The 14,583-nt window shown below is 37.9% G+C and overlaps 1 protein-coding gene across 2 annotated transcripts in view; it reads left to right on the forward strand.

The window, feature by feature from the left end:
- The window catches only part of SV2C (synaptic vesicle glycoprotein 2C), a 105,690-nt gene that overhangs the window by 20,914 nt on the left and 70,193 nt on the right, over nt 1-14,583 (forward strand). For both annotated transcript variants that reach the window (XM_030969164.1, XM_030969165.1), the window contains exon 2: nt 4,688-5,391. In XM_030969164.1, the coding sequence (XP_030825024.1) occupies nt 4,812-5,391 (580 nt within the window). In that variant the 5' untranslated portion in view covers nt 4,688-4,811. The remainder of the gene's footprint in view (nt 1-4,687; nt 5,392-14,583) is intronic.

Below are 14,583 nucleotides of genomic sequence, written 5' to 3' on the forward strand. Positions count from 1 at the left end.
TCAGTTAAGATTTCCTGATTTTCACAGGACAGAGTTAATAGCTTTTGTCTTAGATTTGTGATTTCATTGTCTTATGTGGTCTGATTTCATCATACTGTTAGATTTCCCATTTGTACTGCTTAAAGGAGAGCTTTTGCAGATCCTGGTTTCATTGCTTATATATCCAGATGTAAGTGGGGAAGAATCAGGCCTGTAATCAAAAGCACTGTAAGGAAAGAATTATTAGACTTATATGGTTTTGTTGGGATGTTAAGGCTCTAAGGAGCAGTTAAAGGTAGTATTTTTGTTAAAGGCTGATGTCCTCAAACATTTTGCTTTCAGGCAAATATGTTCTTTTTTCTGAAAAAGGTTATGAAATTTCAAGTAAAAACAAGCTAAGAGCAATTCCCCGTGTTTTGTTCTAATTAGTTAAATAGTTTAATAGTTTTGTTCTAATTAGTTAAGTAGTTTAAGAAGAACTGGGCAGGTAGAGCATATGGTGCAGAAACAGTTATCTCTGCTGGTTTAATGAGGAAGGAAAGTAATAAAATGGGAAAAAATATATTGCAACGTACCATGAAGACCCTGTTTCTGCTGAGCTCAGGATCGTTGATGTGTACTAGGTAAATGAATTCCCATGCTCATCTTCCATACGTCTGTTGTGTAAGCAGAGAGGATGCAGTGACAAGTGCTAGTGCAGGACCAGTGGTGAAAATACCATCCAAGCAGGGAGAGTGTTGGGGACAGCCACTGGTGGTGGCACTGCAGCCTTGTAGTATTATACACAGTTCTGTCTACTGCAGCTTGAGCTGGAAGAGTGCAGTCTACAGATGTGACTCTCAACATGAGAGAAAGAAAATTTGTTTAAAATACAGAAACATAGCTTTTAATCTGCTAGCATTACGCAAAATGAATCTGCTTCACACCAGCTTTGATGCCAGCTCTTGTTTATTTTAAATAACAATACTTCTATAAATAAATAACCTTTATTGAGGATTCTATTCTTTATTAGGTCATACTGAAGTAAATACTACCCTGGAAAAATAAACAGAGGGCTTTGCACATGAAGGGATGAGGAGGAAGTTTGCAGGTGGGGGAATTCAAGCATGGGTCGTTTTATTTTCTTCATTACTGAGAACACTTGCAAGACAATAGCATCTTCTGTTTGTGAATTAACATAGTTCAGGTGCCCCATTTAACCTGGGATATAAAATAATTTGACAAGGTAGTAAAATTGGAAGTAGTTATGATCTATGAAATGCACCTTTGAGTGTGACTTCCAGATCTGTTCTGAAGACTTTATTATCCTATATACATATAGTTAATACCACTTTTTGTAGTACCCAGTGAGTCTTCTCCCAGCCTATGTTAAGCAAAGATCTAAGTCTTTGTGGGACTGAGTTTTCTGACTTGTCATAGATTTATATCTTCATGGAATCTCACTGATTTAGTTTGTTATGTCCAATCTTTATTTCTGACGTGGTGCAATCTGTACAGAATGCTAAGTATACTGAAATCTGTGAATGTAACATAGTGGAAAAGAATAAATATTAGAGCAAAAGGATGCTTTGATTTTTATTTTGTGTATGTATCTTTGAGTGTTTTTACAAAACGGGTTTTTTTAGGTGTTTCCTGAAGGAGTATTTCTGTTTCTGGCAGAAACACTAGTTTCCTGGGATTTTTTTTTTGTTTTAGTTGAAGGAATTGAATAGGAATATGGTGTTTGCTTTAGTGAAAGTCAGTGAACATGTTGGCTGAATTAGTTGGTGCAAAGAAGAGTGTATAGCTAGACTATCATCTCTGCTTCTGCTGCTTTATGCTACTCAGGTAGTCATTAATCCTTACTCTTTCAGACTTTCCAGTTACTTACTTGTAGTAATCAGTCCAACATAATTGAAAGGGTGGGAAGCTATCATGCATGGGCTGTAAATTATTCCTCTTTGTACTTATCACCTTAAGGCACGGATTTCAATTCATTGAGAAAGCAAAGCTGTTTTAAAAAACAGTGTTCAGATTAAGCATTTTACTTGGAAACTTCAGCAAGATAGAGAGACATTTCTGATTTCTGCCCAGACAGAAATTTTGCTCTGTCTGTCTGCATGTTTTTTGATGACAGGTTTATCAAATTTTAGTGAGTATGAGCAGATGAAATTCCTTGTTGATGTACCTGGTTTATCACAAACTGCAGAGTAAGTTCAGATACTTATGCAAATTTGATTTTTTTGAGTCTGTTGAACTCATGGGGTAGGTGTACTACAGAAGGGTAAAGCATGGTTTTACCAGTGTTGGCTCCTAGACTCTGTGTTGATTTGGTATTCCTAAACTCCTGCTTTCTTCAAGATATATGTATGCATACACACACACACAGACACACATATATATACATACATATATATGTGTGTGTATATATATAGACTCACACATATGCACCCCGTAGTAATAGGGAATTTGACAAGTGAAAACCGTTGCTGGACAAACAAAAAGAAACAAATATCAGTCTAAGAATGAGAGGAATTCAGAATTTAGGTTAAATGGGTTGCATGGACGCTGTAAAATTATCTAAAATCTAGGAATACACTGTACTCATTAACACTCAGAAAAGTACCTGTTAGGATTTCATGGAGTTCTTGAAGATATTTGTAGAAGGCTGCAGCAGATCCATAAATGTTTTGATGCATGTTCACTAACAGCTAGTAGATACTTCTACCTAGAAAGATAACTTCTGCTGAGCACCTTGAAAACTCTAATTAGAGAAAAAGCTCTGATTAGGGAAACTGCCTTGGCATAAAAGATTCACCAGGATGACCTACTTAAAAGGATCATCATGTACCTAAAGTCAGGCTACAGTTTGCAGTCATAAATATTACATCAGGACTTTTTAAAGGTTGCATTTCTTTTCCAGTAAATGCTTCAGTTCCCATTAATAGTTGAATAGTACCATCGCATCTGATTTCTTTGAGAAACAGTCAAAGTGTATGAAATTAATCCAGAGGAAGATACTAAAAATAAAGACATTTTTTTACTATAGGTGAATTTCTATTATTAAAAAGCTAGGGAAATATCTTTTAGCTTCTAAAGTCATGTCAGTGTGATTGTAGGCTTCATTTTCTTGTATCAAAAGTACATCACATCCTTAGTTTATCTAATGCAGTCTGTAGTTTTCCTATCCCTCAAAACACTATCAGTCCTAAAACTCATGTCTGGAGTATACTTCTGGAGACAGTATATGCAATAGAATGAATAAAGGACAACTTCTTAAAGCCATTCCTTGGTCTTCTCCCATAAAGCTCTGAGGGCAGTTCACACTGCTTTAGAAAGGGTAATAAGATTAGCTTCAGAAATTTCCATCTATTTTTATTCCTGCATAATATCTCACTGCCTCCTTAGTTGCATTACTGCAGTTTTTCTGAGGTAATGCTGGAAAATAGATCATTAAAATGATCATGGTTAAAAATAACCTTTTCCCCAAGCTGGAAGCAGGCTATGTTTTCTTAGAAGCCCTGCTAAAAAACTGTAGCTTGCTTTCTCCTAGAGGGGAGTCTTCTACAATCTGTTGCAGTGTCCAGATTCACACATGTGCAGACACACACACACACACACACACACACACACACACACACACACACTTTAGACACATGAGTAACGGTGTGATTTTGTAACTGATTTTAGCTGTGTTAACTACAGACTGTTGCCAAAAAACGATCCTGCATTTCTTCCTTCTGTACGCTTGCATGCTGCTGTCATTTCTTTCTCCTGCCCCTAGTGATAGTGCAGATGTGTGGAGAGCAAATTGTCTTGTAGATATGCCTGAAAACTGCACAAAGAAGGGAATGGTTAGTCTTCAGTCTAATAAGCAAACTGCTCTTGACTCGTGTCTGCATTTGAGGCTGCACGAGATTGAAAGATACAGGGGAACAGGGAGGAGAACCGGGGAAAATGTCTTGGTGCTTTCATGCAGCTTGGTTATTGGGAACTCATGCTGGTCTAACACGCTGGGAGATGCATTAGCTGATAATACACAGTTGCTCCACTCTATCCCTACTGTGAGTACAGATAGCGAAGAAAGGAATGTGTCTGTCCACAACTTAGGTATTGGGAATCTCCAAAGTGTGAAAGTGCCACCACTTCTGCCCGCACAGCTCCCCACAATGAATTTTTTAGGGTGGGATTTCATATTGCTAAGACTCAGTGTGAATGCCCTGTGAATGCATGGGCCAAATTCAGTCAGCTTTGAGACACTGGTACAGACTGGAGGAATACTAACTTTCTACAGGATTTGTGTTAAATAGAAGGCTACAGAGATATTTCATGGTAGCTCACTGAGAGAAAGGTTAGTGTTTGTAGCCCTTTCCTACAAAACAGGGAGTTCTAATGAGAAAGGATATTGCAGACAGAGTCAATCAGCATCCAATCTGATGCATGGAATTGCTTGGTTTCTTTCAGAATAAAACCTGCTATCCAAAACTAGACAGTAAAAAATTGAATTTTGAAGATTGTCTGAGAGAGATATTAAATTTATCTTTTGCATATTTTCCTTCTAACCTGTGGTATTTGTATCTCTGAAGAAAATGCCTGCCTTTATATTCGAAACCCTTTCTTCTGATGTCCAGTGCTTAAATAAATATTGAGATGATTCTGTATCATGCCTCAGTGGGAAGAGGCATCTAAAAATAGCAAAGTATAAACTTTTTTCTCTTATATTTTACAGGTTGAACATTACAGCTTCACTTGTACCTGGGCGTTTTCCACTGATGTCCAACACCCAATAGACATTCCAAACCATATTTGGCAGGTGCCTTTGCAGCCTAACAGCAGTCCTTCTTTGACACAGGATGGAGGACACCTACAAAGACAGGACTTCACTAGTGAAAGGGGCCAAAGATATTGCTAAAGAGGTGAAGAGGCAAGCAGTGAAAAAAGTTAATAAAGCAGTTGACAAAGCCCAGGATGGCTACACACAGAGGTCCTACAGTCGATTCCAGGATGAGGAAGATGATGATGATTACTATGGCCAAGGAGGAAGTTATGGTGTAGAAGCTAATGATGACGAAGGATCAAGTGAAGCAACTGAAGGACATGATGAAGATGATGAAATTTATGAAGGGGAGTATCAGGGAATCCCCAACATGGGGCAGGGTAAGGATGACATGGTGGTCTTAGGTCAGTCTATGCGTGATGAATACAAGGATCGTCATGAACTGGAAACAGAGAGGAAAGCTGATGAAGAAGAGCTGGCACAGCAATATGAATTGATAATACAAGAATGTGGCCATGGTCGTTTCCAGTGGGCCCTCTTCTTTGTGCTAGGAATGGCCCTAATGGCTGATGGGGTTGAAGTGTTTGTTGTTGGATTTGTGTTACCCAGTGCTGAAACAGATATGTGTATACCCAATTCTGGATCAGGATGGCTCGGTAAGTAAAGTCGTCATTCTGTCTTTTTGCTATTAAAAGATTTGCTTACAGTAAGACTAAATAGGTATTTGTCAACAGAGAAGCTTTTATAAAAAGAGGATTGTCTTGAATATAAATACAGTTATTTAAATTAAAATTAATTGTATGTATTAAGAATTTAATTAATATTGTAGTTTCATTTTTAGATTATTGTTTTCTTAGTCAGTCAGTAAATAAATCGCTAAAGAGAAAGACCACACTGTAAAACTTAATAAGAAGAGGGACAAATTTTGTTCTCGTATAAAAGAGTAGATGTCCAAATGAGCTAATCTCAAAAAAAAGTAAAACCACAAAACCAGCCCACAGATGGAGAATTGGAGTCCTGTTGAAATTATAAAGCTGTAATAAACAGCAGATAATACAACTGTATGGCAACATTTTCGCACATGAACCTTTGAAATGGTGAGGTGAAATTAAATCTAGCAAATGAAAAAAATTCCAGTGAAAAGGCTATCTATTACAGCCTTTCACTCTTTTTGTTTTTAGTCCTTTTATGCCAGTGACTGTTCTCCAGCCATCCAAAGAGAATACTGTTTACTTAGGGTCAGGGTGACAGAAGAATGAACAAGAGCCTGAGGTGTGCTTTTTGTGTCCATTCTGCGGATGTGGGTAGGCTGTGTCCCATCCCCTTGCCTGCTCCCTCCTGTGGTGTGGAAAACAGGCAGTCTGAGCCAGCTTTGTGTGGCTTGGTGAGAGCAGCAGCGCTGCAATCAGGTCCATGCTGTTTTCCCTGGACATGCCTGAGCACAGAAGGTAAAACAAGGCTCTCATGGGGCAGGGCTGGAGAAAAGTTGTAGAAATGGTTCCCCAAGGAAGAGGGGAGATAGGAGCCTAGGCAATTGGGACAAAGCAGGAAATTAAATGTATATGTGTAGATGAGTTACTTGAGCCTAAAGACTGGAGAAAAGGAGGATTTAGAAGACATTTAAAAACCTTTGTTTTGTAGCGGATGTTCTGCTTGCACCCTCCATCGTTGCAGCACATGTTTGTGTTGCAACAGATCTCATTTTAGCTTTGCTCAGTTTCCTGACATATTGATACCTGCACTGGGGGTCTGTGGGTTTCAGTGCTGTGGACTGCAGTCTCCCACAGCGACATCTCTAAGTCTCCCTCCAGGTGACAGGAGCATAAGTGGAAACAGGTGAGGAGTTCTCAGATAACTGTGTCCTTTGGGTTATTCTTTGCTATTTGATCATTTGTTATTAGAACTACTTTGCCTGTAGTGCAGTGATTAAACATAAAATGGAGGGAAATAAATTATTACAGTTTTAATGGTTAAAGAGATTATATGCTGAATACAAATAATCTGTTTTGTATTGCTTGTTTATTCTAAATGCCAACATTGTACGTGTCGTGGTTGGACCTGTGAGCTTTCAAGTCTACTTCCTAAAGAAAGATGAGAAACAAAGACAATGCAAACCTGTATCACTAGATAAATGTCAATGAGTCAGTGCCGATAATAACATACAATGCATCTTTGAAAAGTAGTGAATGCCCAGTTTGCTTTTTTAACATGATTTTTTCATCTAGTCCTTGGCAGCTGACAATATCTTTAAAATCTACACATCGATTTTTATAATTTTTGTAATTTTTATAATTTTTATATTGCTAGAACAAAAATTATTTTTCTCACCCCCATTTTAATTACTGATAAACCTGCTTGTTTTACCACATTCACCCTGCTCAACAAATGAAAGAGTCAAAGTAGTCTTTGTTCTCCAGGGTGATAAAATATGAGGGTAACCCCCAAATCTCCAATTAATTAAAACTACATTGTATTTTCTACAAATAGTATTCTTTCTAAACAACTGCATTAGATGTTATGGAGGTGTTTGGAATTGAGAGTGGGGAGTATTTCCCCAGAGTAATAGCAGCCATGAGTATTCACATCCACCTGTTGGGGTCTGACCTATGTCAAGAAGGTTGAAGATTTCCCTGCCACTAGAGTTCTTATGATGCTGTCTTGAGATGTACTGGAATAAGTCTGTAAGTGTTTAAATTCAGTACAGAAGCTGTTAAATACATCATAGTTACAAGTATTTGTATGTGTCTGTATGTGTGTGTGTATGTGTGTGTGTGTGTGTATAAATTATGCTTGTTGACAAAATTAAGGTAACAGCTCTGCAAAACTCAGCTGTGCAAGCAATGTATTCTCATGCCTAAAATATAGAAATCATAATATATCTTCCTATTGCAATAATATAAAACTAGCCTCTCTGTTGTGGTTTTAACAAATAATTGTGTACTAAAAGATTAACGTACAAAAGCAGGAAAGAACAGCGATAAGCAATTTCTTTCCCAGTGTGTATTGAGGGCATTGCAACGCGTGACTGCTTTAGCAATAATTTCACCAAAAATATATTTCTTGCCCATTGTTACTAAAAATGTATCATAAGCTGCAAGTCATCAGTACACTAGTGTACATATGTCTTACAGACACAGTAGATATACTGCTTGCAGACAGCATAACCTTAATTTCACTGATACAAAATATTTGTTGTACCAGTGAATGCTTAGTGAAAGCTTTTTTATGTTGTCATAACTGAGCCCTTACAGCCATGCATTTCAATTACTTTGCACTTGTGATTTCACCTTATAATTACATCCTAACTGAGGTCTTCCAGACAGGCATAATTCTTTTTCTCATTATTAGAATTCCATAATCCAGAGGATTCTGATATTGTTAGAATATTAAAGATACAGGACTAATGCTGAGAGTTATAAGGTAAAATCAGTACACTTATACAGTATTTATTTTTCAGGCAATTTTCTAGACTGTCGAAAGACACGCTAAGAGCATCTTAATTTCTTTTTGAAAAAGCATTCATTGATTTTGTTGTAAAAACTTAATTTCTCATATATCATGCCATGACAGTTTACTAGGGAACTTGAGCTAATTAAAAACATGTGACAATATTTATTGACCCTCCCTGTTGCATCTTTTATTTTTTAAAAATTCACTTTCACAATTTCCCAAAATCCTTCCGTATTGACCCTTGCATGAGCTTGAGATCACTGTTTATTGATCACCAGCTATGTCTCAGAGCCTATAAAGTCACATAAGAAATGTGCTGGTGCCATGAACTAGCCTTAAGTTGTCTTTTGAGTTCAATAATAAACCAATACTTTTTTATCTCAAGTAAGTGGTTTTCTTAAGAAAAGGGCAGTTGACTAGCTTAAATTATTAAACGTTATAGTGACATGTCGCAAAGCATGAGAGAAAGGTGTCCTTGATGTATATATAACTTGGCTGTGCTTGCTAACTCCTGCATTTAAGTGGGTTCACGCTGGCCTCTTGGGTTCTGGCACCAATGGGACAAGACTGTACCTTCGTGAGACAGGTTGTAGGCTCAGGCCTAAAGATGTTATTTTAACACTTTTCCTGCTTGCATCTTACCTCTTTGGTTTTATCAGTCAGAAACAGACTGATCTTAAGTTAATTCTTTGGGCTTTGATTTGGGTATACTTTTCTATCCAGTTTTTCTCTGTCGTTGCATTCAGATTGGTCTTTGCATTCAGATTGCTCTTAAGTTTTATTGTGGTGTTTTTGTTTGTTTTTTTTTTGTTTGTTTGTTTGGTTTTTTGGGGGAGAGGTTTGTTGTTGTTGGTGGTTTTTGTTGTTGTTGTCGTTGTTGTTGCTGCCAGTTTTGCTTTGTTTTAATGTAAAATTTTTATTATGGTTTTTTCTTTCCTCAGCATCTCTGCAGCTGAAATACTGAAACGTTGTTTTTCCTAAGCTAGGCAAAGCTAGTCTTTCCCTGGTGTATCTGTTCAGGCTGCCTGAATGCTCCTTCTGACTGTCCCATCGCTGGTTCTCCCAGGGGACCTGTAAGGGCTCACCTTGTGTGTAGGACCCCTGACAGCTGCACTGCTGTCACCATTGCTGGCAGCACATACAGGCTGACTCCTGCTCAGCTGGTCATGAGGCCTCTCCTCACAGCATCAGTTGTTGCCTTTTTCAGACAGACACCTCTATTCCTTTTTTGTACTTTTCATGGAATCATAGAATAGTTTGAGTTGGAAGGGACCTTTAAAATGTCATTCAATCCAAACCCCCTGCAATATGCAGGGACAGCTTTAACTCAGTCAGGTTGCTCAGAGGCCTGTCCATCTCAATAGTAGAAAAAATCTCAGTATCTCAGGATTTAGTGATTATTTTTAAATATTTTATTTTTATTTTTTGCATGTGTACCATTAGGACATCTTTTACAGAGGCCAGTTGCTTCTCAATGATTTCTGATAGTCTCCCTGGTCTGTTTTGAATTCCTGGAGGCTGAATAGTCTTCGACTCTGTCCTGTCTTACCATTGTATTAACCTATGTGTTAGTCAAGACTTTGATACAGATTCAGAGACAGTACTGTAACAAACTTAGAAATAATTTTTATATGTAAAAGACATTCTTAGCTGATGAGCCAGCCTACAGACATTTTCTTCCTTCTAAGAAACACAAATATTGTGGTAAATCACTAGACTGATAATCTAAGTACTGTCAATATGAGCAGCAACAAACAGCTTACCATGGAAATAAAATTATTTTCTGAAACCCCACATTTAGTGTCACATAATACCTTGACCTAAGGGTTTTTTCTGTTATTTTCTGAATTTAATGATCAAATTTTTTGTAGTATTTGTAGAAAGAAGAATATAATTGACATAACTAGATATTTTGGGCAAAAACAGCTCTCAGCCTGGGACAACAGCCTACCAATTCTGCATTGATTACTAACTTGCATATTAGCTGCTTTAGTAACAGTGCTTGCCATGCCTACTCTGTCTTAAAACCTACCAAACATAACCAGCATAACTTTAATCCACACAGTTCTTTCTCTTTACATGAGAAGAACTGCTCTCAAGAGGCTTGGTAGCTGATGTAATGTGCTTATAAGCTCTGCTAAGAATACCAAATGATCTCTGAATTTTTCCACTTCTTAGTTTAAAGAAGTACTGGATTGCCAGATCCTTGCTATTTAATTTGATTCTGGTTTTGCAATGGTCATTTTCAGCAACTTTATATTCAACAAATACCTTCCTTCAAACTTATCAATGATGAATACAAGTCCTTCCATTGGGACAGAATAACCCGAGTCACTGGTAGAAGCTAGTCACTAAAATGCTGGGGAGAAAACAGCTCTGCAGAAGGATCTGTGGCTTTTAGTAGGAAGCAAGTTGACATGGGACAGCAGTGCCTTGCAGCTGTGTTGGCAAAAGTGACCAGTAAGCAGAGGGGAGTGATTATTTTCCGTTCTCAACACAGTAAGCCCACGTGTTGGATTCTCTGTTGTGTTGTGGAGCCACCTGAAAAGGAGAAATTAACAAATGCAGGCAAATTTAGTAGAGGACCAGTAATGTCACAAGAAAAGTAGAATACACAGCATACAAGAAGCAAAAGGACCTGGTGTTTAGTAGCATGGAGGAAAGAGATCTGAGGTGAATCTGTCTGTACTATTTGGCAGCAAAATTGAGAGAAACTACTGTGAAGGTGAATTAAGATTTTTCTTAAAGGAGCACAAAGATCAGAAGTTGCAATTGGAGATCATCTGGTACAGTTAATAGTAGTAATAAATCTTTAGCAGCAATAGAAATATTTAGAAATAGAGCTGCAGTCATTGAAATGCATTCTAAATTTTCCAGAACAAGGTGAAAATTGGTCTGTAGGATTAATGTCTTACTCCTTCAGAAGGAGATGCCAGAAATTCAAATGCCATCATGCATGCTGTTCACCTTTGGTGCAGTTCAGCTCCCTTGCAAATGACATTATTAAAGTCCTCCTACTGCAGTGCTTTTCTCACTTCCCTTCCAAACACAGTTTTTTGAGGGTGAAAAATTAAGAGACAGATCATTACAATTTCTAAGCTGTTACAAAATATGGACGTGTGACAATGGTGGTTATATCTGGTTTTGTCTTCTCTGGGGAAAAAGGGGACAGTGGAGGGAATAGGCAAAGTGGTTTTGTTTGTTGTGACCTGGACTAAACCTGTATCACATGGAACATCACAGACTGTCACGAGACAGGATCTGGAAGCACAGATTTAAACCATTAATGAAACACAGTGTACTCAGTGCTCTGTGCTGATGCAGGCTCCCAGTGTAAGCAACTATCTATGGCGGGTCATTGCTACCCTCTTTTTCTGAGTATGATGTTGTTCCCCAACCATTTTGTTGAAGCCAGTATTAAGAGGGTGAACAGACCCATTTCAAATATTTTTTGCAAATTAATTTTCAGGTTGTTTCTACATGCAGCTTTACTGCAAGGATCCATAAGGATCGTTGACCCCAACCCATCATCCTGCTCAGGACAGCCCCAAAAATCATACCTGAGAGCCTGAGAGCATTGTCCAAACACCTTTTGAATTCTGTCAGGCTGGTGCTGTGACCACTATTCTCGGGAACCTCTTCCAGTGCCCAACCACCCTCTAGGGGAGAAAGATTATGTTGTTCCTACCTAAACTTTCGCTGGCACAGCTTCATGCCACCTCCTCAGGTCATGTCACTTGTCACTGGAGAGATCAGTGCCTGCTTCTCTGCTTCCCCTCGTGAGGTAGATGTAGACTGCAATGAGGTCTCCCCTCAGACCCCTTCAGGCTGATCTCAGCCACTTCTCATAAGGCTTCGCCTCAAGACCCTTTATCATCTCCATTGCCCTGCTTTGGACACTTTCTAGTACTTTAATGTCTTATTTTTATGCTGTGGCACCCAGAACTGCCCCCAGCACTTGAGGTGAGGCCACCCCAGTGCAGGGCAGAGCAGAGCAATCCCCTCCCTTGCCTGGCTGATGATGCTGTCCCTGATGCCCTCAGGACATGGGTGGCCCTCCTGGCTGCCAGGGCACTGCTGACCATGTTGAACTTCCATGTCCCTTTCCAAAGCGCTACTCTCCAGTTTTTAGTATCATTTATTAGCATAGAAAATTGAAGTTAAATAATTATTGCTTGTAGTTTTCTTCAAATCTGTCTCAGACATTGAGTTTGTCTAAAATAATCTAAAATATTTGGGCTGCTTTTTTGCTCTTGACAGGTTATTTCCTGGCTCTGCCTATCCCAGCACAGATCAGTAGTTTTACCATTTATGTCACACAAATTTATAGTCCTACAAAAGTGGCCAAAATAAAGAAATGCTTCCCAAAGGAAAAGCCTGAGGGCAATGTTGATTTTGCACATTTAATTTGGCTGTCGCCTTCACTTTTTCCTCCCTCTCTCAACTACCATGGGATCCCTGGTTGACAATACATCAATTCTTAAATCAATGTGTCAAATATGAGTTTTTTAGCCAAACTGTACATTTAAATGAACATGGTGCAGTCTCTTCCAAGTCTCAATTTGGTTAATTCTGCAGCAGAGTTTAGTATAATCTACAAGCTTTCTGATTTTTTGCATAGCTTTGAATTTTGCATCTTGCATCAAATGCTGATCTATGAAACGAAACAGAGAATGTATGAGTTCCTTGTCAAGACAAAGAAATATTTTTACAGAGAAAGTGGTAATGAACTTCCTTAAGACATGGACCAAACATTATTTAATGGCTTGGTCATCACAGCTGAGTAAATATCTTGCTATGCGTTTAATTCTTGAATTTAATCAGTCAAGGATTTTTGAGCCTGTCAAAGTTTGACTTGTCTTTTATCTTACACTATCAGTATGTTGAAGAATTGAAAGAAAATTGTATGTTATTATAGCAACTATTTGAAATAGCTTCCTATTCCAGACCTTTGGCTTGTTTAAGGGAGTGTCAGTGCTAAAAAAGATGGAAAAAAGAATTTTAATCTCGTCTGGCTTCATTTTAATGCAGATGTAATCCTTTCCTAGTGATGGGCGCATCAATTCTCACTGTACACCCTTGTTTCACTTGTTTGAGCTATCAGTTTATGATTGTTTCAAATGTATGAAATATCACTACTTTCATAACTGATGCAGAATCAAAGTTGTGGTTATACAGTATTGCACAAAATGTACTTACACAAAGGAATACATGAATAGGACGTATGTATGTTTTTTAAATCTTCCCTTCATGCAAATGCTTTTTCAGCAACAGCTATAATTGTAGTTAAAAGTCTGTCTGATTTAACAACGAATCACAGGATACTGTGGTTTACTGACCTTTATAATAAAGTCTCTCGTTTGCATTTAGTCTTATTCATTTTTGAATGCTATGTCAGCCCTATACAGAATGAGAAGTATTGATATAAGGGAACAATATAAATGTAAGACTGTAGTTTCACATGCTGTTAACAGGCCACAGGAATCTGGGATGAGTTACTCACAGATTTATCATGTGAGCAGAACTATGAGTAACTTAGGGAAGTTCTGTTCAAAATGTTAATTTTTTTTTACTAGGGAATCTCATATTTTACACTCAGATCAACTTTACTTACTGCTCATGCTGCTAGATGGGTGCTTCCATACTGCTAACTGGAAAAATGTTGTTCCCTGGCTCTACTAAACCTATGACATGTTTACAAAACATCTACCAATCTGCTTCAGCTACAGGAAAAAACCAAGAGGTTTTGATGACTCATTACATATGTTGAGTTATTCTTGCTTAACAAGTAAACTTTACGCAGGATAAATATGTAATGGACAAAGACCCACAGAAGCCTGTTTAATAGGCAGAAAGGTGTTTTTACATCATTTTTTGAGGGGACTGCAGAAAGTTGGGAGAGTACTAAAATTTTTCTACTAAAAGTAGAAAAATTAAGAAAATTATGTAAAGTGAAACTGGCTTTGCATCCATCGTATTAAAGAAGATCTGCATTTTCAGTGATAGGCAAAAGTGGCTATTTGCAAATTTCTTTGTGTCAGTCTATCTGGACTGAAATGATTTGCTTTATACTGGTGAGAAGTGGAGCATCTTATATCAGTTTGAAGGAGTATAGATGAATATAACCCATGTGATATGTGACTCTATTGCACTGCATATTGCTTTTGTCTGTTGTTCATCAGACCTGCTCATTTTCACAGAGAACAAGTATTTTCCTAATCCATTAGAATCCAGGGCAATTTTCAAGGTTGGTTCTGAAGTTGCCACTAGGAAGTCATGTTAAATGGATATTATAAACTGATAGATGCACTAATCTAGAAAAAATTCCATTTAGACATTATAACAGTGCCTCCTGGTACTATGGTAAATACATAATTAAAAAGCCTGTTTAGATTCAC

The sequence above is a fragment of the Camarhynchus parvulus genome, chromosome Z, assembly GCF_901933205.1.
Source record: "Camarhynchus parvulus chromosome Z, STF_HiC, whole genome shotgun sequence".
In the NCBI taxonomy this organism is placed as follows: Eukaryota; Metazoa; Chordata; class Aves; order Passeriformes; family Thraupidae; genus Camarhynchus; species Camarhynchus parvulus.